The sequence below is a fragment of the Phalacrocorax aristotelis genome, chromosome 10 (genome assembly GCF_949628215.1).
Source record: "Phalacrocorax aristotelis chromosome 10, bGulAri2.1, whole genome shotgun sequence".
Taxonomy (NCBI): Eukaryota; Metazoa; Chordata; class Aves; order Suliformes; family Phalacrocoracidae; genus Phalacrocorax; species Phalacrocorax aristotelis.
The window spans coordinates 808,199-832,870 of record NC_134285.1 but is presented as its reverse complement, the minus strand read 5'-3'; the positions used below and the strand labels follow the sequence as shown (position 1 = coordinate 832,870).

The 24,672-nt window shown below is 56.0% G+C and overlaps 1 protein-coding gene across 3 annotated transcripts; it reads right to left on the bottom strand.

Annotated features, from left to right (window-relative positions):
* Positions 1-1,270: 1,270 nt before the first annotated feature.
* On the bottom strand, positions 1,271-18,870 carry SCNN1B (sodium channel epithelial 1 subunit beta). 3 transcript variants are annotated; one of them, XM_075104548.1, is made up of 17 exons: positions 18,807-18,870; positions 16,263-16,317; positions 16,086-16,164; positions 14,689-14,796; positions 12,917-13,007; positions 12,689-12,801; positions 11,294-11,801; positions 9,999-10,192; positions 9,014-9,117; positions 8,377-8,540; positions 7,811-7,918; positions 4,602-4,719; positions 3,807-3,882; positions 3,560-3,617; positions 3,202-3,263; positions 2,288-2,363; positions 1,271-1,826 (listed from the first exon to the last, which is right to left on the bottom strand). In XM_075104548.1, exons 6-17 carry the CDS (start codon positions 12,730-12,732, stop codon positions 1,461-1,463), a joined length of 1,878 nt encoding a protein of 625 aa, XP_074960649.1. In that variant the 5' UTR covers positions 12,733-12,801; positions 12,917-13,007; positions 14,689-14,796; positions 16,086-16,164; positions 16,263-16,317; positions 18,807-18,870; the 3' UTR covers positions 1,271-1,460. The 3 variants fall into 3 exon arrangements, with proteins under 3 accessions (XP_074960649.1, XP_074960648.1, XP_074960647.1); XM_075104547.1 differs by having other exon boundaries at positions 12,689-13,007; XM_075104546.1 differs by lacking the exon at positions 14,689-14,796 and having other exon boundaries at positions 12,689-13,007.
* Between the last annotated feature and the right edge of the window lie 5,802 nt (positions 18,871-24,672).

The window sequence follows — 24,672 nt, the reverse complement described above, 5'->3', positions numbered from 1 at the left end:
TAACTAAGGGTTTGACTTTCTCAGCGAATTTTGAGCACAGAAGTTCCCCCGTGCAGGGCAGTGGCAGCCGTGCCAGCGGCAGCATCTCCTCCGGCAGGTTGTCAGGTTGTCCCCCGCTTCCCCTGCCCTGCTTGTGGTGGTGGTCAGCAACTCGACCCACCGCTTCCCCCACCGCCGAGGGGAGACGGGGGGACCCTCGGCGCGCTCTGCCCCCGCAGCTCTGCACCGCAGCACCGGGCGCTCGGGGGGCTTCGAGCGGAGGAGGAGCGTGGACCCTCTCGTCGCGGCGGCTGCCCCCACCGCCCCGCGCTCGCGCCGCGCTGGGCGCCGTGCCCGGAACACCATGTCCCCGGCGCGTGATTTAACCACGCGATTGTTGTTTCCTCTTGAAGTTTTGCAAAAGTACTTCAGTAAGGCAGGTCCCGGTCGGTTGTTTTGGGCTCCTGGGAAAGGTGTGGGCCAGCACCAGCCGGGGGCTGGGTGAGCTCGGTGCCCTGCTCAGCCCAGCCCTGCAAGGACCACCAAACCCCCTGGCCGCCCTCGCCTCGGGGCGAGCGCAGCACCTCCCCTTCTTGCAGCTGCGGCCATCAGCCTCCTGAACTGCACCCGCTGTCAACAGGAAACTTGAAGGCAACGTTTTAATTAATTTATTTATTGCCAAGAGTGGTGCTGTTAAACAGCCGGGCATTTCCTCCCCACACCTGAATCTTTATGGAGGCTGGAGTATTTACCTCCAACACACATTAGCGGCCGTACCCACCCACGTCGCGAGCGGTAACAAACCCTGCGCAGCCAGCACAAACAGAGCACCCGCAGGCTCCAGAAGCAAAGGGGCGGTTTTCCTTCGCACTGTTTCCATTGTAGTTGTTCAGGGGTGGAAATACCGCGGCTTCAGAAGTCAAAAATAGCTTGGTTCCCAACCCAAGGGTCTGACCCATTGTGCAGCACAGCCACAGCACACACCGGGCTGTGTCTCAGCATCCGATGGCTCGTGGCTGTGCATCCGCCGTCGGGACATCCTGGCCTCTCCCCAGCACCGCCTGCCTCGCCGCTCCCTGCCAGCGCTGCCGCAGCCCCGCCTCGGACCCTGGCCTCGGACCCCACCTCGGACCCCACCTCGGACCCCGCCGCAGCCCTTGGCAGCCACCCGCGCCCCGCTCTTCTTGCTAGGAAGTGCTTCCCACCCACGTGTTTAAAAGAAATGGTGGCATTATATGGCAGCACTGATGTATACGAGCTCTACGTACTAAAGCCAGAGCCTGACGCCGACTCTGATTACAAGGTTTATTAGACAGCACGTCTTCACCGTGAGTGCTTTAAGTCGGGGAGGGGAGGACAGCCACGGCATTTTAGTTCCTCCCTGATTTTGACAGAGTAGAAGATCGCCCAGCAAGTGGCAGGTTGAGCACGGCGATGGCGGCCGGCCGTCGGGGCCGTTGGGAGGTAACGGGGCGCGCTGCTCACTCCGTTTCTGCATCGCTGTCGGGACCGAGGACGTCGAGGGGCTGGACACGCAGGGAGTCGTAGTTGGGCGGGGGGGTGCCGGGCTCGGGGGGCAGTGCCTCGTCCCTGGGCAGGGCACCCGCGTCCTCGTGCTGGAAGCCCAGGTTGGTGTGAGCCTCCACCAGCTCTGACACCGTTGGGGGCGCGTCTGGGTACCGCGCCTGCACCCGCTTCTGCTTCAGGCCTTTGCACCAGCTGATCACGTTAATAACGGTGATCCACAGCGAGTCGATGATTATTTCCCCGAACTCGATAAGGCACAGCACCGAGCCCCCCATCCAGAACCCGAACTGGCCTCCCAGGCTCGACAGCAGCCAAACGATCTGCGGGGAGGAGGGCAGAGTGAGCCGAGGCGGCGGACCCCAGTCCCCGCTCAGCCCCCGCCGATCAGCCTGTGTGCTGGTGATGCCCCTGCCCCGGGGCCCTGCCCGCCCAGCCCCTCGCTTGCGGGTGCTGCTCTGCAGGGGCTGCGCTCCCGGGAGCTGCTTCTCGGTGACCTGCCCCGCGCTGGCGACGGGGACGGGGGGTGGAGCGGAAGAACGAACCGGGGGCTGCGAACCGGCCGGTGGAGGCAGCTTCGTCTGCTTCATTGCCACGAATGGGTGAAGCAGCAGCACCGAGGGACTCGGCAGACTCCTGCTGAGGAGCATCTCCGGCCAGGGCTGATCGGCCCCGAGGAGCTGAGCCCTGCCTGTGCATCCGGGGTGACTCGTTCTGGCGCCTGCTCGCCAGGCGCTTGCAGCGCGTGGCGGCACCGGGCAGAAGGGCAGGGATGGGCACTCACCGTCGTGGCGGCAGACTCCGAGATGGTGCGGTAGTTGTACTCCTGGAAGTAAATGTTCAGCTTGATGATCCCGTTTCTGTAAGGGGCAAACGGCAGCTCAGCACGGAGCCGGGCTGCGGGCGTCCCGCGCCCCCACTCCAGCGCCCGCCCGTGGGAAGGGCTGCTCGTGAGCATCCACCGAGACCTGCCAGGCTCGTGGAGGGAGTTAAAAAGTGCCACTGGCTGCGAAGGGAAGAGAGAGACGCGGTTCTGAGCTTCCTCCCGAAGCACTTGCACACCTGGAAGCTGCTTTGGGGCTGTTTGCTTTTTCCAACGGCCCTGGCTGGTGCAGGAGGGCCGTCGCCCCTCCCTGGTGCCCTGCACTCGTGTCCCTGCGTCACGAATGACTGCGTTACAGGGGGCTTAATGGGTACACATCACCCAATATCTGTGAAACCATTTCCTGGTTCTCTAGTTTTTTCCCTTGGGGAAAAAAACCCTCTTCCCACTAATTCAAGGTTTAGGTTTTCAAAGGGGAACTCAGCAGTTACCCTAATTTTGGTGCATCCCCCCTGCTGCTGCGGGCAGATTCAGAGATGTGGGTACGAAGGGACGAACGTTACGATCCAGGAGCTGGACCCTGGCAGTTCACAGCTTCAGAGCTTCCAGACTTGTACATGCAACTGATTAGGAGTGCTGCGGTTAAGGTCGATTTTAACTCAGTTTGTCTGACCCAGCCTGTCACTCTGGAGAGCCGGGGATAGGCATGAGGTGCGTCTCAGATTTGCTTTATGTATCCTCCAGGCAAACGTGTGCCAAGTCTTGCCCTCCCTTTCCAATAGCTCACGTGTGCTCTGGCCCGTCGCCAAGGTTCACGTTAATCTAATGTTAACGGGCTCAACAGAGAAGATGAAGCGGTTGTTCCTTTCACTTACCTGTCCAGAGTCACATTTGTTGACATGTCCCTTTCATAAGACAGAATATGGAAAATCCAGTCCTAGGAAAACAAAAACTTATTCAGAACCGAGCAGAAGCATCCTCTCTGGGCGCTGCTGGGGCAGGAACCAAGGGAGTTGCAGGACGCGGTGCAGGACCCCCACGGAGGAGGAGCCGCCATGGGGGCGTCCCTCCTCCCGCCTCGTGCCCGGGCACTAGTGTTTGCACACAGAAAATGTGTAATTTAGCAAAGAGGCACTTGCTACCTGGACATTAACTCTGAAAACACTGAGTGATTCATGTGGCTGAGAACAGGTAATTATTAATGAATGTTTCAAAACAAGAAATCGGTGTTACCTCCGAAGCTTCAGAGGGCCAGTCTGCCATGGAGATGGTCATCTTGTACTGCGTGTCGCTAGGGAGAGGAAAGGAGAACATTGGCACAGAAGTTTGCCCTCCTCTGAAGTCACTGGAACTTCAGTTCTCACGCAGAAAAGCATCCCCGCGTGGTTTGCTGCCATTTTAGAAAGGTCAGAATTGATGGGAGGCGAAATGCAGGATCCCCTCCACCCTTACCGCTGTCCGAAATGGCTTAGGTACTTACTTGCATGTTTCCTTACAAGAGTCAATACAAATCTGTCTGTGTCTTATACTTGATCTCAGTGATGAATAGCAATATGCTGTTTGGTGAAAACAAAAAGTCAAAGCACCTGTTTAGATAAGGACCCTAAGTACTGGATTATATCAATTTCGTATAATAAAATAAATGTTTAGGTAGGAGCCTGCTGCACAGGTTTGCTCTCTTCCCCTCTAACCTTCCCTGCCTTGAGAAGCTCAGGCAAAGTGATCAGACAATTTAATAAGAAGTTTAAAATACTTCTTTTTCTGCAGACAGTTTCTATAGTCAGCTTGCCCGATGTCAGTGGTTTTGGCACAGCCCTGGCCAGCTGCAGGGGTCGGCGGGCGGCGGCGCTGCCGGTCTCTGCCCGCCCGTGGGGGAGCACCAGACCCCCCCCTCGCCTCTGCGCATCCTTGCGGGACCCCATTGCCCCTGCTCGGGCCAGCTCATCTCCGAAGCCTTCGGGCGCAGAGGCCTGGAGCATTACCCCGTCGTGTCCCCTCGGTACCCAGTGGCTCCCGTTACCTCCCCGGCTGGAGGCAGCCGCCCAGGAGAGCCCTGCCCCGGGGCGCCGCGGAAGCTGAGGACCCTCAGCCCACGGCCATGACCAAGATTTCGCCCCTTCTCCCCGGCACTGACCCGAGTGGCCACGGGGAGACTTCACGTAGGCAAAAGCCATTCACCTGTTGCATTTACAGATACAGTTCGCGTCCGCTGCCGCCCCTCCTGCGTGCCAGGACCCCGGGCAGGCTGTGCAACCAGTTTTGTTCGTGTTCTTACCCCAGCCTGGGTAATCTTCGTTATTGCAATAATTCACCCCTTCAGGTAAAGGAAACATATAGTGACCACATCCACAGATTTCAATCATGTGATTTTGGAAGCAAGAGCGTAGGCAGGCCTGAAAAAGGAACATGGAGCTGCTTAGACGTGGGCTGAAGCCCCCTGCTCGCCCCTGTGCTGCTGGAGTCTACGCTGGCTCTGAGAATTACTCGGCTCCAAGGTATTTTCTCTCCTTTGCGCTGAGCAGCTGATTTCGTGGCTGCACACAGAGAACCTGAGCCGCAGAGGGAGCGGGCGCTGCCAGAGCCCATCCCTGCGCCATGGCACGGTCCTGTCCTGCCGCCGGCGCCGAGCGTCGCCAGGCACCGCCGCGGGCTCTGGAAGCCCGGCACAGGTGACGCTGGCGCTGGTTTTACGACGGCCAGACGAGGCGGGTGGGAAGGCTGCCATGCGTAGAGCTGCGCTGCAGTTACAGCTTTCTTTATGATGCATTTTTATTGCCGCTCCTGGAAATTTTAGGGCGCATCCTAGTTGTGAGCTGCCCGTGGGAAAGTCACCTCGCAGGGGCAGGAGGGAGTCAGTGCCTGCTCCCAGTCGCACAAGAAACAGCTCGTTTTTTAAGTATTTTAGGGCTTTGTGGAAGTAATATGGAGCTTCCAAAAGGGAATAAAAATGTTCTGTTACATCCATAGATGCTGCTGTTGCCTCTAGGCTTTATATGACATCCTGACAAAGGGCTGGTTTCCACTTTAAAGCCGGGACTCTAAAAATACTTCAACATAAAGAGCAGGTTTTAGAAATCTGAATTATCTTATCTGTGCATCTGCTTCCCTCCTTGAAAGGATTGTGGCCGCGGCTTCGGCAGCATGTGAGCCGGGCTGCAGCGCTGCCATTAGCTCAGCGAGGCATGAAGTTAATCATCCGAGATTGGAGTGGAGCTCTGGATGAAACAGTGCACAAAGCAACAGCGAAGCCTATGAAAGGATAATTAAATCTAACAGCTCCAGCTCGATAGAACAACCAGAGAATTTCTGTGTGATGCAAAATGCTTACAGAGTTCACCGCAATCGGGGAGTGATGGTAAAGCCTGATTTTGCTGAGAGGTCTCTGAAGTGATGTGAATTATGCGGGCATAGAACCCCAGTCAGCATTTAGCAACTTTTAAGTAATAACGCAGTCATTTCAAGTACCTGCTTCAACCTTATACAAGCATCTTAAAAAGCAGGGTAAAGCAGGCCAGTTGTTATATAAAGGCAGAAAGATAAAAAACCCCTGCTAAAAACCCCCAGAATGGTTTTGATGTTTTCCTATTGCCAGATCTCACCCTCCAGAAATGCTTCTCCCATATGTTATAGTCGGTTACGAATTAACCGGCGCTTCATGTTTACGCTGTATTTTTCTACAGATTCAAGGTTTACAAACACTCAACTTTCTCACCCCAGTTTTAAAGTGAAGAAAAGGCAAAGGTCTCTCCTCCTTTCCTTTACAAAACAAGCTGGCATTTTCAGGGTGAAAATGACTTAGTTCCCTTAAAGAGAAAAGGATTTAAAAGGGTAGGAATGCTGAGGAATCCCTCCTGTATATTCCTCGCCTGTCAGGGATAACTATTACTTGTGTACACAAAGGACGAGCTGCTTTGCACATTAGAGCAATGCCATGGCTAAAACCCGGAGCACAACAGCTCTCCGGAGAGCTTTCCTCCTCCGGAGCGCCCCGAGCAGCCGGAGCCAGCCTGTCTCATGAAAAGTGTCACCTCAACGTCTCAGCACAGCTCCGGCGACAGAGCCGCCACCTCCGATCACGCTGCAGGACGGCGCCTGCGGCTGCTGAGGACGAGTGCCTTTGCTGTCCCCGGCTCCGCGGCTCACGCAGCCGTGGTGGTTCTGCAGTAACCCCTTGAGCTCGGGGGAGTCAGCCTGTTGGACACGGGTAACGGCTGGCTGCTCTACCTGTAGTTAAAAGATTTCAGCCAAGCATGGAAATGGTAGGGAAAAAAAAGGTATTCTCCCAGCTGAAAAAGAAATGAATTGCCTTAATGACATGGCAGGAGGAGTTATTCTTCTTAAAGGAGAAAAGCTGCTCTGCAGCCGAGGTGGGCAGCCGGCAGAGGTGCGGGGGGCTGAGGTGCGTGGGGAGCAGGTCGGGCCCCGGGGAGGACGGGAGGTCCGCGCTCCCCGCTGGGCGCTCTGGCGGAAGGACTTCCCCAGTGTCTCCTACGTTATTAAGGAACCGGCATTACCCAAAGCTACTGGGAGCTTCAGCCCGTTTCAGACGCTCTCCCCTGCACTGAAGGAGGGGGCTGCCCTGTGCCTCTGTCACCCTGGGGCTCCAGCGGTCCCCAGCACCTCCCAGTGAAACCAGTACAGCGAGGCCAGGCGGGATGGGGCACGAGGTCTCCTTGGCCGGCGCTGCCGTCCTGCCCCCGAGCCGAGGCAGTAACCGACGGCGCCTGACGGCAAACGGGGCTGCCCAGGGAGCCGAAAGCGGGGGAAGCAGAAGGAGCAGCGGTTCCTAAGGGACCAAGGGGCCCAGGCGCACCCTGCTCTCGCTCTGTCTGGTGTTCAGCACGAGTGGGAACCCTCCGCGTTGCTCCGAGGGGACAGGGCAGGAGGAAAGGACCAGCATCGAACTGCACCCGTGCGTGGAGGTCAAAATATTTGCTTTTTTGTCTGCACATTAGGGCTTTGCTGGAAGGCCACCCATGGCAGGGTCCCGTGTTACTGCAGAGGTCCTGGCGGCTTTGGCGTGTTTTGGCTTTTGAGAAAACGACAGAAATGACCGCTTTCATCCCTATCAAAATGAAACAAACTCCATACCTGGCTGCGGGATCAATAACGGCTGATGCCCTTTCCTGGCCGTATGAGCTGTTTTGGTGTGAGAATGAAAACGGTGATGACGCTAAACTGTGTTGCCTGCCAGAACGATGTTCCTTATCTTTTGAGGGACCTTCTAATACCTGCATTGTTAGGCCTTGCTCCTGCAATAACCAGTTACTTCCACTGGATCCATCGGGATCGTTTCCAAACCTGGAGCTACTGAGTCTTCCGACTCGAGTGCTGCTTTGTTATCAGAGAAGGTTCCTGTACTTGGGTTGTGCTTTCTGCTTTATCATTGCTGATGCTCCAGTAATCCTGCATGCTGGTCAAAGATTTTAACTGCTTTAACAGTTTTTCCTAAACAGCCTTGTTTGATTTAAAAACGCGTTTTACCTGTATGGAATAGGAAGTATTATACTGGCTATAGAGATTTTTCACGGGGACATCGGACCCGTTCACAGTGCAGTCGCTGTAGGGGTAGCCCATCCGTTCCAGTTCATCCTGAAAGAAAACCGAAACAGCAAACTTCAGTAGTCATCTTCGCTCCTCCCCAGGTCCCCGGTGCCTGTTTTCTAGACTCTGTAATTCCTGTACTCCCTGCTGGCTTTGAAAAAGAGCCAAGAATCGTAGGGGGCAGAGCTGAAGGAGATGCAGCCCATTCCCCAGGGCGGAATGAGGCAGATGAAGGTGTTCAAGAGCAGCATGTTTTAGCAAGGCACCTTCTGACATGCGAAGGGAAGAGGGAACAATGACCCGAGCTCAATATTTTGGCTTCAATAAACTGCTTTGCCAGGACAGTTACATAAAAGTCTCTATAAACTGTTCCGGCCCACAGCTAGCGTTTACCTTGACTCTTTTGGTTTGAGCCAGTTCAGCCAAGACTTAAAACAAACTTGGTTGCAGTCCCATCAGATAACATTATTCTCAGACAATCTGCTCTAGAGGAATGCCACACATACCACTAACACGCCGATGGAGGTTTCCGTCCCGGCCATTGCATAGATGCCCTGATCCTTAAGGAAGGGGAAGCTCTTCTGTTGATGCAGCATGAGCCTGGCCCCGGCAGCGGAGGACAGGTAGGGGATATAGTCTTGCTGGCTGATGTCCAGAATTAACTTCAGCCCTGGGACACCGGACAAAACACTCAGAACAGGAATTGTATCGAAATATGAGTCTTTGGGGAAAAAAAAAAAAATCTATTTTCTTTTCGCTGTGCACAAAAATCTCTGTCCTTGGGGGAAGAGCCGGGGTCTGGCTGTCACGTCAGCCTTGCACGTGCATAAATATGCACGATGGCGAATGCACAGGGTGGAAACATCCGAGTGAATATTCAGACATTGCCTCAGATGTTTTGGCTATCCAGATTTTACACTTCTGCAAAGTAAGACGTGTAGTCACATTACTTGTTTCTGGTGGCATGTTTCCCTTTCGGGGCCTTATCCCCTCCTGGGAAACCGCTACTCCCTGCCGTAGTGCTCCAGAGACACAGAAATGGTAAACCTGTTACATCTGGCAGAAAAGGCCACCGAGAGACAGGAAAACTCCCAGCTCTTCTGCTCCCTTAGCTCCTTCTTTCTCATCAGAGCGCTCTCTTACCAAACTCGGCTCCGGGGTTGGAAGAATTCAAAGCCTCTTCGTCCATGCCCCAGTTAAAGATGTAGCAGTTACCGTGGTCTGGGTGATAGATGTGGGTGAAATTCCTGGAAGAATCGTGCACATAAACCTGTGACTCTTGGGGAGGGCAAAAGGGTTATTAAATAATGCACCTGGTGGAACCGGTGCTTGGTGGTTAGGTCTGGGATTCACTTTAAATTGCTTCGTTTGTTGAATGCCTGTATAGAAATTTCCGCTGATATGATTTAATCAATCTGCTGTTGAAAAAAAAAAAGCCAAGCAAGGTAGTGGTGTGTACTGAGACACAGCCACTGGGGACGACCCTCTCTTGGAACGGAAAGGGATCGTCTGTCACATAGATGAGAGGAATAATTGCTTGGTCTGAGCTACGGTCGCAGGTTTTGGCCGGTGTCATACCTTGTTCTTCGACAGCAGTTCCCTGTTGCCCTCGGTGCAGAAGGAGCGCTGCAGAAGGGGCAGGACTCCCTGCAGCCCGGGGTGCTGCTGTGCGCTCATGTTTCTCAAAACGGGGTATATAAATTTGGTGCCCACAAGCCACAACGACGGCTAAAATGCATTCCTCAGAGCCTTGCGTAAAAAGCGGGGGTGGGGGCTGTAACTGGGGGCTGCACGGCTGTGTGGGGGGTGTGCTGACTCAGCACCTGGGCTGGCAGCTGGTGACCGCCAAACACCCTGGGAAGGTCCCACGGATGCCGTTTGTCTCGATGTGCCATAAGCAACACGGCCCGTCCAAAATTAAAACTCAAGCCAGCACTACCCCAAAATAACCCGTTTCACCCACGACCACATCCAGCAACCCTCTGGGTTACGTTGTTAGAGCTAAGGACCAGCAGAAACCTATTTATTAATTGATACATACCTAGAAAGAAAAAGGTTGTCATGCCGTTAGCATCCTGCACCGTTCCTGACGTAACAGCAAAGGGCAGGGAGCTCGGTATGCACTTACTTGTAGTTGCAGGGCTCGGCCCCATAGAGACAGGCCAGGATCATGTCCTCTGCCTGGTAGCCCATCCTGATTCTCTCTTGCAGCGGGACTTTGGAGAGGATGCTCGTGGACTGCAGGATGTACCACTCGGTCACCGCCTGCGCCGCGCTGGTGAAGTTCCTGTAGGTGCAGTTGCTGGAGCCGCGATGGCTGCACTGGGGACACACAGCAGGCAGGTCTGAGCCCGCTCGCCTCGGTGCCGGCCCTGCCCGCTCCTCCCGGGGCAGCGAGGGGCGTATGGCCAGGTGGGAGCCGCAGAGCCGGCTGCCGCATCTGCGCGTGTTTACAGACGCGCCCCTCCTCGGGGAGATTTCCCAGCTGGGCGGGTTCTCCATCAGTCCCGCTGTCACCCCCACAAGCTTACAGAAAACATCACTTTTTGGCCAATTCTTTAAGGCTGGAGTTGCCCCAGCGCCAAGGTCTGCTCAGGCAGGGTCCTTGACGCCTCTGCGGGACCAGAGGGTGGGGGGTCGCAAGAAAACCATGTGCCTCTGCGCTGAGGACCGCAGCAGGAGAGGGGCAGGGGCAGCAGCCACAGCCTGCGTGGAGCACCTCTGCCCGGGCTCTGCCCCGGGCTCAGCCCGCAGCTGGGCTGCGCTGGGCGGCCCCGGAGGATGCACAGCGTTGCCCTCTGTGGTGCGGGCAGGCTCCGCCGCCCAGCGCTGTGCACAGCTCCGTTGCTGCCCGGCGTTTCCAGCATCCCTCTCGCCAGAGGCTGGCGGACCCGCTGGCAGGATCCGCTCCGTACCTCTGATGCCGTGCTAGGCTGCTACGTGCTGTCAGCCCCTTTTTCCATGAGGAAACTGCTGATCTTTCTGATGTTATGCAGCTACCTGTGTTCATCATGGACTAACTTAACACGGCTCCTTGCTGGGTTTCATTTAAGGAAGTATATTTAGGGTATGATCCTGCTGCAGGACCCATGTGCAGAAATCCAGCAGGTTCAGCTGGATGTCCGGCTGCAAAACCTGCAGGGGACCAGACCCCCCTCTGAAATTTTAACAACATCTTAAAATAATTGTGTGCTGCCTTCCTCCAAAAAACCAAGCAAACAGCTCTGGACCCTTGAAATAACACTCCATAACTTGCAAACTGTCCTGTACCGAGGAGGCCACCAGCAGGGGCAGCCCCCGGCCCCGGCGCAGCCGGACCAGAGCCCCGCGGCGCGGGAGAGACGCCGATCTCCACGCTGCACCCCTGCCCAGCACTGCGCATCCCTCGCCCCTCCTGGCTGCCTCCCACGGGACCCCTCTCACCAGCTTCACCGCCAGCTTGTACTTCTTTTCTTCCGATGTAGCGTTGGCTGGGGCAGGTGGAGCAGCCGTTTGGTTGCCCGCAGCGGTTTCGTTGCCCGCAGCGGTTTCGTTGCCCACAGCGGTCTGGTTGCCCGCAGCGGTCTGGTTGCCCGCAGCGGTCTGGTTGCCTGCAGCGGTCTGGCTGCCCGCAGTGGTCTGGTTGCCCGCAGCGGTCTGGTTGCCTGCAGCGGTCTGGTTGCCCGCAGTGGTCTGGTTGCCCGCAGCGGTCTGGTTGCCTGCAGCGGTTTGGTTGTCTCCAGCAGTCTGGTTGCTCTCAAAGATGTCCAGGATGACGGGGTTGTCCTTGTCATGCTCGTCGATGAGGACCAGGGGTATCTGGTGCCAGAGCTCCAGGTCAAGCGGCGGGGAGTTCTCGCTGCTGTTCCCCGGCGTGGGCTGCAGGATCCTCTCCAGCGCCGCTTCGATGAGCCTGTCCAGTTCTTTCAGCAGATGCTTCACCTCTGAGTACCTGCAGGACAAAGGGCGGGTACCAGGCAGTGGGGATGTGCGGCAGCTTGCCTGCCGCTCCGCTGGCTTGGACCTTCCCGGGCACCTCGGGTCGCTGCCAAAGGATTTACTGGAGAGCCACAGGAGCCTCCGCGCCGAGCACAGCCAGCTCGGACACGGGCATCCCAGCAGCCTGCGACCGGGCAGAAAGCCAGTGGGAGGATAAACAGAGAGTGCAGTGGTGGTGAACAGTGTTCTGTCAGTGCAGAGCCGAATTGGCTGTATTTCAGTAATTCCCTATAGTTTATACAAAAAAACTCTACCAAGCAGAGACGAAAAAGCACCAAAGTAATTCCTGTGTGTCAGCTGAGAGCATCTTGCCTCGGGCTACACTATGGGTATAAATTTGAAGCAACTCTAACAAAAATCAGTTACTCCTTTGAAATTTCGATCAAGTTACGTCCCAGCTGATACTACTGTTTAACCAGCTCTTAATGGCCGGAGCGTAAGCGATAAGAGGTACGTTCACAGCGAGGAAGGAGAAAGAAAGGAATTGTGGGGAAAGATCGAGAGACTGATTCTGGTTGTGACAAGTGAGTTGAACTTCGAGTTTTCCCCGAGCCAGGGAAAGTTCACAGGGAGGCAATAACCATCATTAGATTAACTGATACAGTAAGGAAAACCAGGCAAACTGGCAGGCACACGGACCCTCCTCTGGACCTGAGCCGTTCGCCTTTATGTTGCCCTCCTTTACTTAGTTTTTAGTGCCACTCGGTGAGTCAAAGGATCATTTCCATCGATGCTCCTAACATGATATCCGAGGCAGGAACAGGTCCACAGTACCTTACCCTAGCCTTATAAATAAGAGTGTTAAAGCACGACTTGGTAAATTAGTGAAGAAAAACTTACTTGAAAGGGTTGGCATTGCAGACCGTGACTGCTGGGAACTTCATGGTCTTAAAGCCAATAGAGAGAGATGATGTGACGTTGTAGGAGAGGTAGGTGTTAATGAGGATACCCCACTGCCAGAAGACCAGAGACGCAAAGAGCAGCGTTAGGAAGAACCAGATTAATTTCTTCTTCGGCCCCTCTTTGATGATGCGCTTTGGGCCGTGGGTGTTGGTGTTGTCGCAGTACCAGACCAGCAGCTCCTTGTAGGTGTAGCCAGGGCCCTTCTGCAGGCGGTGCAGCGCCCGAATGAAGTACTTCTTCAGGTTCATGCTGCTGTCTGCACGTGGGAGAAAAGACATCAGAACAGCTACGTTGAGAGGCAAGGTTTGCATTACGCCAAGTGTACTCGTATTGTCAGCAAAGCAGAACCGGAGTGGTTACGCAATGGCATGACCACGACTTTATAACCCAGGAGAGGTTCAGAGCAGATGTTCTGCAGGGTCACATGGTGGCAGCGAAGTGGCGTGGAGCCCCTCACCTCCTCGGAGGGCACAGGCGGGGAGGTTTGTGCTTTGCAGTTCCAAAAGCGGTGAACGTTTCTGTCATGTCCCTTCTGGGGTCCCCTCTGGCCCCACGAGAGGTAGGGGTGACTTGGACCTGCTGGACATGGCTGTGCCTGCGGTGACCCGCGGCGTACTGGCCCTGGGCTGCGCAGATTTGCAGTAAATAACACGACGACTTTTTAGGAAGTCAGTGTTTTCTGTGCAAACTGGTTCGTCTCTAGCATCGCCCGGAACCTCTGCCAACACCAGATGGACCAAGCAGTACACACAGGAGCTGGTTTCAGGTAGAATTCAGGCTGGCAGGGTTTAGTAGTCAAGGTAAATCAGGGCTTAAGACACTTTTTCTCAAAAGTAAAAAGTACTAGAGTGCACCGGGCTATTGGAGGGGGCAAGAGAAGAGGACCTGGAACCGGCAGCACCTTCCCCAGGACCAGGAATGCTGTTCAGTGCTGCTGCCCACCAGAGGAAGGACAACGGATTGGTTTTTTCCACCAAATTCCTTTGCCTTTCAGATACTATCGGTATGCTTCCACCGCTCATGTGAGGGACGCTGCATATTTTACATTCATATTGTGAGTAAATAGAACAGTTTGTGCTGCTATTTTAAGGTGAGAATTTGTGTTACTAAATCTTAATATCCCGAGGCAGGATTTCAAAACAAACCTGAGTCAGCTGCTTAGAACATTTTTCAGATTTAAACTGTAGGAGAACAGGATTAAAGATTAATGCTGCGTATAACTCAGCATCCTGGAAGAAAGAGTGCTGAAGTAATACAGCAATATTCCAATATTGACCCGTACTCAGCAATACAGGAACTAGATTTGCAGGAAGTTACTTGCAGATAGACAACCACAGGTACAAAAGGGAGCTGAAGGGCGCGCACAGGCCTCCTGGGGAGGGGGAGCAACTGAGCCCTTCTTACTTAAAAAAAAAAAAAAAAAAGAGATAATACTGATTCGTTGATGTATTGGTTTATTGGCCAGATCTGCAAAATCTCCTGAGTAGTGTATACAAAGTTTGATAAAAGTACAGAACCAATGGATTTTTATGAGGTCTCACTCCATGAAGGATGATTTTCATTGCACGCCCTATCACACGTGGTGTTAGACGTAGCCTGACACCATGAGGTCTCGATGGGAGAGTGCTTTGGAAAGGAGAAACTCCAGCTGCTTCCTCCAAGATCCGAGGGCAGGCTTTACTCTCATCTGAAAGCATTTTGTTCTCCAAGAAACACGTGTCCTGGGACTTGGACCTCCCGGACCCCCCGGACTCTCCGGACCTCCCAGACCCCCAACCCAGCAGCGCATCGTCAGCTCGTGCCACAGAGGTTCCCACCCACAGCTGCCTGCAGAGGGTTTATTCACGCGGGAGCGTACACTGCATCAGATGCTTGCTGGCTTTTGGGCAGGACTATAATGAAAACGGGAACAATGACCTTAGCCTCTGCTTAATTACCTGTGGCTGAAGGGAAGACACGAAACGCGTGGCCGTTCTGCCCGAGTCTTCTGCTGCCAGGTGTGAACACAAACCCGGCTCAAGGCACAGCCCCAAGATTGGTCTCTGCTTTATAAAACGGTATCATCAAAATACATTTAAGTCCAGAGAGACTAGCAAGGCGAACTAGTAAATATTTTCCGCCTTTTAAGAAATCCAATAAAAGACTTAGATTAGATTAAAATTTAAAACACACCTACACTGCACTGGGCAAAATCCAGCCCGGCTGGACCTGACTGGCCGCATGCCCTGCAGCCTCTGTTTGCTCGGCTGCTTACAGCCCGCGCCGGCCGAACACGGAGCATGGGCTCCTGCCGGCGTCTGAGACCTGCCACGGAGGGATCCCGGTTTGTCACGCAGATCTGTGTGGGCTGCTCTTCGACCTGACATTGCTCTAAAAGTTATTATTTCTTTTTAGATTGTTTTCTGAGGCTGAACTTTAGCTTTTCTTATCCTGATGGCAATGTTGAGGCACATACTTACGGTGTCAGAAGCACATGCAGAATAAAAGCCCTACTTTCATATCTGAGTACAGCTAAAGATACTGAACGGCTAATTTTGACGCTGCTTTATCTTTGTTCATGGCTTGGCAGGAGTCATCAATATGCTTATCCTCCACCTTGAATTTGTTTCCATTTAAGCACCTAACCTGAGAGCGCTCTTGCAGAGCCACAGCACGCTTGCGAGCGACAGCAATGGGAAGATGCTGCACTAGGAAGGGAAGACCAGCTCCAAATCAGTTTTAAGCCAGGATTTGAGTGCTTCCAGCTCACTTTATCTCTTCAGCTCACCAACCATAAAAACACTGTGCTGAAGGGCAGCATTTTCACATTTTTTAAGTTAGATCCTGGCTATGCTGCAGAGAATGATTGAACTAGTTTTTAGATAAAACTGATTCAGGATGTTTTTTTCCCCAATGTCAAAGCTATGGGACCTGTTCTTTGCAAGCACTGCTCTGTCCCGCAGCCAGCGGGCACGGGACGGGGACGGGGACGGGGATGGGGACGGGGATGGGGACGGGGATGGGGATGGGGTCAGCTGGAAGAGCTGCCCCACGCAGGGTGCCTGCAGCATCCCTGTCCCTCCATGGAAACACACAGACCCCAAAACTAAAAAAACCAAGTTAACAAAGGTGCGCTGGCAACACAGCCAAGCAGACAGTCACAGGTTTTGCAGGGGACATCTTCACATGGCAGCAGAGTGAAAGACTCAGGTTTACTCTTCCTTTAGGCATAAGCTGTGCTTTTAAATGGAAGGTCGTTCGATAAAAGAAATTACATTAAGCAAAAGCTGTGCTTGACTATACTTAGATGACATTTTTTTCAATCTTTTTCTCGTTTTAAGAGTTGTCTTCTTACCTTTATTTCCAGCGTGTTTCCAAACAGACTGCTCGTTTCTTTCTCACTGCTGAAAGCCACTCTGCGTGAGGTGCCTTGCCTGATCGGAAGCCAAAGCCCCCGTTACTGGGGGGCTCCTTGCCCCCGCGCAGAGGCTCAGTGCTCGGGCACTGTAGCTGTTCGGAGGGGGTTGGGTACCTGTTCTGGTGCCAGCCGGGAGCCTGTCCTGCTCTCCTCCATCAGCGGGCAGTACCTGGAGCAGAGGGGTGACAAATGAGGGATGACAAGACCCACCCTCCATCAGCACACAGACAACCATCACCCCCTCCCAGAACCCTCTCTGGAGAAAGGGAGCAGAGGCTGCGGTGGGACAGGAGCTGAGGAGATCAGGCTGGGGACTCAGAAGGTGCTTCCCCTTGATGGACACGAGCGCGGCTCCTGCTGGTGCATGGCATACAGGGCAGTCCCACGGTTACAAAAATCTGTCCCTGCTGCTGCCCTCAAATACCCCATTATTTGTGCAGCGTGCGAAGCTCGAGGGCCTGGCTGTTTGGGCAGCTCCCAGCTGCCGCTCACCATTTTTATTTCTTGTTTGGCAGCTCCACTTCCAAGGCCCTGGTCAGGGAAGGGGAACACGCACCCGTTAGGCTCCACCACTCCTTTGCCTCCTTTGCATTTTTTATTGTCACACCGCTGTTTGCAGGACCGGTCTGCAATGTGCGGATAGGAACTGCCTTCGTCTCCTCTGCAGGTGAGCTGCAGCGGTGCGTTACTGCTGCTGAACTGCCCCGAGGGTCCCCGCAGCGCCTGTAGGTCACACCGTGCCCCTCAAGCACCGACCTCGCCAGCCCGTGCCGGACCCTCTCGGGGGAACCACCGCTGCTTCCCTCGCTGCCTCCCCACTGCTGTGCTTTGCTCTGGGCTGCCCCTTGTCAGCGCACTGGTGTCACCTAAAATGACTTTCAGGCACGACCCCAGGGACACAAGACCCCTGCCGGTGCACAGAAGGGCCACACGCCCTTCTCCTGGCAGTACCTGCATCCCTGTGATGACTGAAGCCGTCCTAAAAGCAACCTGTGCCTGGTTCTAATGTGGTTTGCTTTGCGCTGCGAGGGAGGTGTCCTCACCTTGCCCCAGCTGCCGCGAGTCCAGCCCTGCATCACCCCAGCATCATCCCAGGTGAAACTCCTCCACCTTACGGGTGAGATCAGACTCCCGCATTACGAAACGATTGTGTTGTGTTGAATCTCCTCTGGGGTTTTCCTAGGGCAAGTGCCACTTAAAGGAATTAAAGACATAAGCAAAACTCAGCGCACTCGGCGGCTCCAGGGTGGTACCTCAGCTGCAAAACCACTTCAAGAGTGCTGGGCCTGATACTGCAATTGTTCAGGACTTTCTCTACTGGGACACACAACAGTCCTTCCTCTGACCACCCGCTGCTCATCTGCCAGCTCCTCCAGAGCCTGATGGAAAGACCTTGTTTTCCCAGAGGAGAGATTTATGCTATCTAGCGGTATTTTTGCAAATCAGAGGAAATTTTTTTATTACATCAGAAGTGTACGGGTTGGCAGTTGAAAAAGTAACGCAGGGCAGTAACGTGTCAGCGAGCAGGGAAGCCCTTCCCGCGCCCAGCACAGGGCACCCAGCAGACGCTTTGCCTTGCGGGTGGGTGTGAGGAGAGCACGGCTGCTGGCCCAGATGCCCACGGCCGCCCGAGCCGCGCAGGCACCGCCGGGTCTCTAATCCCGACAGGCACGTGTTCAGCACTTGAGGAGTATTTATGGTGTGGAAGTTTAGACAGCATTTGCCTGACTCTCCGTACCGTATGTCAGAGGTGCCATCCCACCTTCCCCTGCCTGCCGAACCCCGCGTTCCCCGCGACGGCCCCGTCTCCTCGGACGATGACAAGCCTTGCTTCTCACGTGCCAGCCAGGTCACGTTGCTGAGAGCTAACTCTGCTGCTTGTGCAATGAACAACGTGAATCTTGGAGCGTAAGAGGAGCAACACCCGAGGCGCAAAACCCCCCCAGCAGCTCCCTCCCCACCCGCAGATCTCTCATTCTGCAGAAGGCCGGTGTCCCGGCGAGGGAGCATCCTCTGCCCTCCCGCGGGAGGCGGCAGCCTGGGGTGGATGGCACGTTGCCCACAACAAAGGAAACGGGCAGTGAATTACTCAGAAAGCTGCGGTTCGCTTCCATACCTTTTTGTTGGGGAAATTAAAGAAAACCCTGTGTAAACAGAAGTGAAATAAGCGCCACTGCGCCTGGCTGCACACCGCGTACATCCAGATAACTGACGGCACGAAAACCTGCACCGGTGTTGCAAAACCTTGCAAAGACGGGATGAGTTCACGGCGGTGCCGGTGCAGAACGACACCATGCCCCAGTTAAAGGTTTTCATTCCACCTCCTCCCCTAAAAAATATGTCAGCAAAGGACTCTCCTTATTTGCCTCCTTCTAGAAAGAATATTATGCCTTAAAGCCGCATCCTCCGCTGCAAGAAGCGGGGGGGAAAACGTAGTAACATTTAAAGGCTGACATTTTCTCTGACCCACGCAGGTCCTGCCCCACCGCGCCGGTCCCTTCGGCCCCGAGCCCCGCCGGGGGATGCCCGTGGGCGTTCGCATGCCGAGGGAGCGACCAGCCCCCGCCCCCCCCACCGCCCCGGGACCTGCCTCCCCGACCCCCCCCGACCCCCCCGGCTCCCCCCGCTGCCCCGGAGCCCCCCCCGGGCCCCCCGTACCTGCCGCCCGCCCGGCGCCGGCAGCGCTCCCCGCCGAACGCGGGACCGGCCCCGCCGCCTCCCCGCCCCGTCGCGCCCGTCCCGCCCCCTGTCACCGCACGGCGGTGCATCTGAGCCCTCCCTCCCTTCGGCCGCAGTCGCTCCCCGTTTAGTCGTGGCTCGTCCAGGCTCCGCTGAAGCCCTGCGGTAACTTTCCCCCAGCACCGTGCAGTTTTCCATCAGGGGCTCGCAGCCGCTCGTGCTGCGCCTGCCCCGGTGCCACGAAGCCCACGGGCAGTGCGGGGTGAGCGGCACAAAGCCCCCGTCACGCTGCCCGCTCCCACTCCCGCGCGGTGCTGAGGAAGCTGTGCCTCCGTCCCGCTGCCACGGCGCCGGCGCCTGCCCTTGGGTTTTCCCCAAAAGCAGAAAAAGTCCCATCAGAACAGCGGGTGCTTGGGCCGTCGCTGGGACGCCGGCAGTGCCTGGGAAGGTTCACAGCAGGACCAGGTCCGGGGGCCGCGGCCATGGCCCCTGCGCCGCAGCGATGTACGGTGCGTTTCTCGGCCTGGTTTGAAACGTCCCAGGCGCCAGGACATCGCCTCGCGGCTTTGGCTTCCCTCGTGCCAACCACCCCCCACGACAGGCCTCTGACACAGATTAAATAACGGCAGGTGAACTGCACTTGTATTCTGAAACAGTTTTATAATCCGTTTTTGATTGAAGATCGTGTAACCTTTTTTTTTAAAGAAGTAGAAGAACTTACAATTTTTTCCCCCAAAGAAAAGGTCTCCCCGAGCAGCTGTGTTTACTGCCAAGACTGCTGCTGGGCACGCTTTCCTGGCAGTGTTTTGTACACCACACATCTTTGAAACGCGGGCTACAGAGGGTGTTGATGCTTAAATAGAAGGGGCAGAACTCTGCAGGCTGAGTCCGAGAGGTGCCGGCCTCCTGCCAGGAGAAACGAGCTCCGCTTCCATCAAACAACAAGGAAATTAAACAACTAAGCAGCTCCTCTATTTGCGTCTGAGGGCGGAACACTGGTAGCACGGACGGGGCCGGGTGCCCTCGCAAACACGCTCGTAGCTCTGTTGTCTGCGATTTTCACGGCGGTTAGCACGCGCTTTTGCATTTTATATCTTAATCCCAGTCTTACGTGTCTTGCACACTGATTCCTGCTGATCACATAATAATCCCTCGGGGTGGCTGGAGAGACATGCGCCCCCCCCCCCCAGTCTGAGTTCTGTGCTTTCCTGGGCTGGGGCCAGCGCGCTGCACCCCACGGGTGGGATCCCCGAGCCCGCCGCTACCGTGCAAACGCCGCTTAGAGGCAAAACCCTGAGCATCCTGAGCAACTGTGGGAGACGGTAACTCCTCACGACACAACAGTGAGTGTGTATAAACCTCCGTGGAACTATAAATCACGGCAGAGCGGCAAAGCGTTGTAAAAGGTAACGACTGACTCTCGCTAGGAAAAGTAATCGCAGGTTCTTGTTCAATCAGGCCTCGGTCAGGCTTTCCCAAATGACCCTGTGTTTCGTAGTTTGGGAACAAAAGGGATTTTTATTTTTAAATTGCACAAGTGTACCTCCTCCCATTATGTCAGAAGTGGAATGCGGGATTGTGTTTAAACAGTATTTCCAAGCGAAGCTAGAACGAACAGGTTTGATGGTGAGTACCAGGACTTACCCAGTTTCTAACCTCTGTCCTGTCAAAATAATTGCCCTTCTATCACTACTTATTTCCTCGGAGAACAATGTCTGTTACCAGCACTGGCAGCCCTAACACTGAAAATAGAGCAGGCTGCATTTGTTCAGTGGTTTGCAACACCAGCTGTGAAGCCAAACGACCTTGAATTTGGCTTGACTTTGCCTTGTCTCCCTCGCTTCATGAGAAAGTTTATTTCATAAGCAAAAACCTCCTGCTAAAAATACAGCTGAAAAACACTGTGGAAAGCTCTTCTGCACCCCAGGCATTGTGTACCGAGTCGGGGTGTTGCGCTGGCGTGATGCACGCCTGACAGCAGCTAAATACAGCTGAGAAACTGGATACGCGGGGCAGATCAGCCCAGAAAATGGCTCCATTGGTCTGAGCTGCAGTGTTTCGAAAATAACAACCTGTCCTAAATTTATCCGGTAAAGTGAAAACTTGGTGGTGGCTGGAGCGGATACAAAGAAGGCTGCAAAGGCTTCTGGGCTGGTTTTTAGGCCTGTATGTAAAGACAAAGAGTGGAGGTGATGGTGCCAGAGCGCGACGCAGAGACCCGAGGTCAGCTCTGCAGGAAGGAAATCGGCCCCAAATTATGGCCCTGTTGGTAGGAATGAGTTCAGGTCACTGGAAAAAACATCTGACTCGTCCATATCTGGTTCTGTGTAAATCTGCATTGGTTTTGGCCAAATTATGCCCTTCGGCACGGTGCAGGGGTGGGGGGGTGTGAGGTCCGGGTGGGGGGTCCCAGCCTGGCGCTGCTGCGGTGGCGGCTGTCAGGCCCGAGGTCACTCCTCGGTGTTTAGGGATTTCATGAGGATTGGAAAAGGCTCTTTGGGCTGCAGAAACGGGAGCTTTGGTTCGAGTCCCCTCCCGGGCAGCCCCTTTCCCGCCCAGGTGCTGGGGCGGCGTGGCCAGTCACCCTGCCCGTGGCCGACGATGGGCACCGCCAGCGCACCCGCACCCGCTAATTAGCTTGCCACTTAGCAGGAGCTGCGAGATGTACGTGCTAAACATTAGTCACCTCTGCAGCTTGGCTTCCAGTCAGACGGCTCTGGGGTTTGCAGCAGCCCTGCTGCGAGGGAGGAGCGCGCCTGTCCCCATCGCCGCCGCTCACCCGCGTTAGGGAGGCTGCTCCTGCTCCGCTCTGCCGAGGGAAGCCGTGCATCACCCGTCCCCATGCGGGGTGCAAATGGGCTCGTTCAGCACTTGAGTTGCTCGGTTTATCGGGTACACTTTCAGAGACACGCTGTCATGAAACAAAACAGAGTGATTTAGTTGTGACCAGTAAAATCACAGTCAAATGACAGCGAGCATCTCACCAGCCAACCTACACCGGTAACCGCCGCGTATAAAACCTTTTTAACTGACCTCTGTTTGCGTTACAAAGATCAGGCAGTAAAACCGAGACTGGTTTTGTTTTACAAGCAGCAGAAGAGGGGAGGGAAGCGGCCCCCCGAGGCCCGGCTCCTGTGTGCCTGGCACAGTGTGGTCAGCCGGCGGCCACAGCCTGGCCCCCGCGAGGGGCTCGGTCCGTGCCGGGGCGCGGGTACCACCACGCCGTGCAATTCCGCGAGCCATGCTGCTGGCTCCAGAGCGGGAGGGATGGGGCAAAACCCGGCTCAGGCACAGCTCCCTTCAGCCTGAGCGTCAGTGGCATTGATCGTAGGATCCCGACTCGCCACACCGAGGCTGCGCTCCTCCGTGTGGGGGAGACCGGTGGGTGAGACCCAGCGGGCTCTTGGCGCAGGGCCGCGGCAGGCTGCGCGTTCAGGCAGCAGTTTGTCACCGGTGGGGTTTCCCTAGACCTGCTCTGTAATTAATTGGTGTGATGGGGAATTAGTCGCACTCATTTGCCTTTTCTGCTGTAGAAGTTCAGCGGAACAGATGACCGGCCTGCCATGACTCCAGTGTCCCAGGGCGCGGTAGCTGCGGGTGGGCTCAGCGGGGGTGCCACACTGCCCCGGCACAGGCCAGGGAGCGCCGGCACGGCGCCGGCCGGGACAGAGCACCGTAAAGTTCCCCATGGGCCCGTGCTTTATGGTCCTCTCCCATGTTCTGGGGGAAATGTGAAATATTTTCTGAGCGATGACTTCTAACAAGAACAAGAGCGAGGGGTGATTACCCTTTGTGATTATCCAGGGGAACAGGTTGTACCCTTCAGGATTCGTTATGTGAACTTGGGTGAGATGGTCTTAAAACACAAGAAGGTTCTGCAGCAAAAGTCGTTGTGGGAACAGTGTGATTCACCGCAGCTCTGGCCAGTACCCGCATCCAGCCACGCTTCGCGGTGGTTGCATCTCCCCTGTGACTGCGGCACGTTTTAAATAGCAGGTGAATAAATCTAGTGAATACTCACGTTTTTCCATCTATACAGACTGCCAAACCTTTGCCCGATACAGAAACTTATTAGGGCAAAGTGCACAAGTGCAAGCAGCGCCGGGAGGCTTGGCCCCCCAGGGGGATGCGGCTCCCACCCGGCTCCTTCTGTAAGGGAAACTGAGGCAGGAGTGTAAGCCTGGGAGACAAGGCGGCACGGGAGTGTGACAGGGAAGTGCCAAAGCACGGGTGATGATACAAGAGAGGACAAAACGCCGGGAACATGTTGTCTGCGGCCCCGAGGGGGGGTGTGTTTACCTGTTTATACCTCCGGCTGTGTTGCAACCGGGCCGGGGAGCAGGCGCGGCGGCCGGGTCAGCGCCCCGAGCCCACGGCTGCTCTCGCCTGGGCCGAAGGGAAGAGCCCTGGTGCAGCGCGGCCGGCTGCTGCGGGAACCCGCCGCGTGGCATTCCACGCTGCGCCGCAGGGACGGCCAGCACAGCCCCTGCCCACCGCCCCCCGGATCCCCGGGCTGGGGCGTCCTGAGCCCCCACTGCTCTGGCGAGGGGTGGGCGGGACGCCCCCCCACATGCTCTGGAGTGGGATGAGCGAGGCGCAGGAGAAGAGCCTTTGGTTTTGGGAAGAAGGAGGACAGATGGTGAAAGAAATATTAAAAACCCCAAGGGATCAGGGTGCTCTTGCTGCCAGAAAGCGTCAGTCCCAAGAGAAAAGCTGTTCCGGAGTGATGTGGTTGGATAATTGTGCTGTTCCTTCAGACAGCATCGAGCGCCCTGTGCGTGCAGTGCTGGGAGCTGCAGACCAGCGCGCAATTTGGGACCAGTCGTGTGGCCACGGGCAGCCCAGCGCCCAGCGGGGCTCGGGGGGCTCGCGGTGCCGCCGGGCTGTGCTGGCGAGCACACGCTGGTGTGCAGGCAGGGCTGGGCGGGCGCACCGAGGCGTCTGGCAGAGGAAATGGCTGTGCTGGTGCTGCCCTTGGGAGCAGCGCGGCACTGAGCCGCCGGCACGGTGTGGGGCACGAGGAGACGGCGACGAGCCAGGACCAGCGCTGCCCCACGGCCAGAGCAGCAGCTCCAGGCTCCCCCTGCATAGGAGTGGAGTCCGGCTGCTCGGATGGGATTGCCCAGCCTGTCCTGGGATTTCTTCCCTCCTTCCCCTCGTTAGGCATCGGTCACGGCCAGCCCCAACTCTCACTCTTCCCGGGGTTCATCAGCCGTGGCCAGCACCGCCTGCGCAGTCCCGCTGACGGCATCACCCGCGTGTGCCGGCGGAGGCGTGGGGAACTGGCAGTGACTCCACACTTCCCGGTCCGTCCTGTTCGCAGGGAGATGCCAGCGTTGGGATTAGTGCCGGAGCCGTGTCACGGCATGTCACTGCAGAGGGCAGCTGCCGCAATCGTGGGTTAACCTCTGACTCACGCTTGCCTGAAACTGCTCCGGCGCTGCCACGGCTCAGGCCTGTGCTCGGGATGCTCCCGGGGCTGAGGCTGCTCAAAAACGCTTCCGCAAAGCGCCGAGCACGGGCCGGGGTGGTGGGGGTGGCTCAGACCTGGCATCTGGCAGTGGGGGATTGCTCCAGGGAGCTGCCCAACTCCGGCTGCGTGGTGTTCACCACCGCGGTGTCGCCTGAGACGGGACTTTCAAGCCAAGGAAACAATTTTACTACAATAAAGTACCCGCCGGCTGGCACCCTCCGTATTGCAGGCCCGGCCGCCGCAGCCTCCTGAGCCTGTTTGAGCCCCGGGAGCAGCACTGGTCTGGGGCGCGCTGGCCGCAGCTCCAAGCAGAGGGAAGTCGCTGCTGCGTGTCGAGAACGCCCGTTGCTTTAGCGTGTCATCGACGGGCTG